The sequence below is a fragment of the Cyprinodon variegatus genome, unplaced genomic scaffold, assembly GCF_000732505.1.
Source record: "Cyprinodon variegatus isolate N-32 unplaced genomic scaffold, C_variegatus-1.0 Scaffold1252, whole genome shotgun sequence".
NCBI lineage: Eukaryota > Metazoa > Chordata > Actinopteri > Cyprinodontiformes > Cyprinodontidae > Cyprinodon > Cyprinodon variegatus.
In genome coordinates this window covers 154,511-156,329 of record NW_015151705.1, presented here as the reverse complement: position 1 = coordinate 156,329, position 1,819 = coordinate 154,511, and the positions used below count along the sequence as shown (strand labels likewise).

General features: G+C 38.9%; 1 protein-coding gene across 1 annotated transcript in view; it reads left to right on the top strand.

Moving 5' to 3' along the window:
* Positions 1-1,819, top strand: part of LOC107102416 (carbonic anhydrase-related protein 10-like) — a 70,554-nt gene that overhangs the window by 8,178 nt on the left and 60,557 nt on the right. Inside the window, exon 2 of the mRNA XM_015401728.1 lies at positions 1,389-1,463. Within this exon, the coding sequence (XP_015257214.1) occupies positions 1,389-1,463 (75 nt within the window). The remainder of the gene's footprint in view (positions 1-1,388; positions 1,464-1,819) is intronic.

Below are 1,819 nucleotides of genomic sequence, written 5' to 3'. Positions count from 1 at the left end.
CACAATAATTTTCTATAAAAAATACAAACTTGAGTGTGTAAATATAAGCAAACGTTTCTATCAACAACAGGTGGACCATCCCCCCCCCCATTGTTTATTTATGTTCTATTTATTAGAACATAAATAAACAATGCTCATGGCTGTCAGTGCTCCTTTTCTAACTTCTAATGAAGCAACAACCTTCATTTAGTTTTTAATAACTCACTGATGTTTCTGCACCATAGGAGACGGTGAGACCCGGACCGTCTCTCTGTCCTGCCATGAGAGGTCACCATGGAAACCAGATCAGATCAAGATTTGAGAAGAACAGCTGGACCTTATAAAATGACAGCAGCATAAAAAGGCCAAATAAACCTGGTTTCCTGAGCATTGAAGCTGATTTGGAGCTGAAACCTTTGGAGGAATCTGTTGATAATCCATCCATGAGGATCCGACGGGATTCCTTCCCTCTGCTCTGAATTCCAATCCTTTCTGTCTGGGAGTGAAAACGTCACGCTCCGCTCTCATGTCTTTATTCACACATGGTTCACTGCAATAATTATCTAAAAATGATTAAAAGTGTCTTAAATTAAGTTTATTTACCCTTAAAGAGAGCTGGAATGAGTATTTCTACTCTTAAAATAAGATAATTAGATGATATGCTCTTAAAATTAGACAATGCAATTGTTTTTCTTATTGTAAATGTGAATATCCTCATTCCATTGTTTAGGTGTCTCACTTTCCTGATTAATTCATGAAAAATGCACTTATTTTAAGAAAAATTGACTTATTTAGATTTACATTTTTTTTTTACAGTGTTAGTGTGAAATCAGTGAAATCAGTGAAATCAGTGAAATCAGTGAAATCACTGCTGAGATCCACAGTGTGAAGTCCTGGATCAGTGGTTTTTAAAAATGAGGGCCGTGGCCAACTGGGGGGGCCGCCCAGGGTCTCTAACGGGTCCTTGGAACGTTGGAGTGAAATCAGAAAAACCTTAAAATAATTTTTTAAATAATAATAATGACTACTTCCACATGTAAACTAAATATTTGTTTTATATTCATCACTCTAAAACCTAATTTATGAAAATATGTATTATAATATAAAAAAATGAAAACAGGGGATTTTGAATGCCTCCCCCCCGTCTGTTTTAAAGCCCAGGAGCCATCATGGCTGACAGGCCTTTTTCAACAAACAACATGTGAGTCTGGCTCCTCGATTTAAACCTCAGAGCTCATCTGCTATGGAGGCCTAGAAGGCCAAAATACCTTTAAAGTTATTATTGCGTAAACTGATTCCATGTTTTCTGTTTCCTGCTGTTCTTCTGTCCTCGCTTTGCCATCCAGCTTTGAAATGACGGACTGTTGCCCCCCCCATAAGCTGACCTGCTCTCTGCTCTGTCTCTCCAGCTCAGCCAATCACCTCCAGGCTGGACGGCAGCTGGTGGGCTTATAAAGATGTGGTCCAGGGAAGCTTCGTTCCAGGTAACAGATACGAAGCAGAAAGCTGCCTCCATTTTCTCTCACTGATTCATCTGCAGTTTGATATTTGGATTTATAAGGAGGGGATAAAAAATAACAGAAAATAACAGAAACAGATGCTGACCTGAAGATCTGCTTTTCTGAGAGTGAAGTTCAGATAAAACAACTTGGAAAGTGTTCATACCCCTCAAACCTTTCTACCTTCTCTGCCCTTTAGAAGAGCAAACATCAGTCTGTTTTATTGGGTTTGGTTCCATAGAAGAAAAGAAGAAACATGAAATGAATAGTGAAACACCTGCAAGAAATGATGGATGGATGGATGGATGGATGGATGGATGGATGGATGGATGGATGGATGG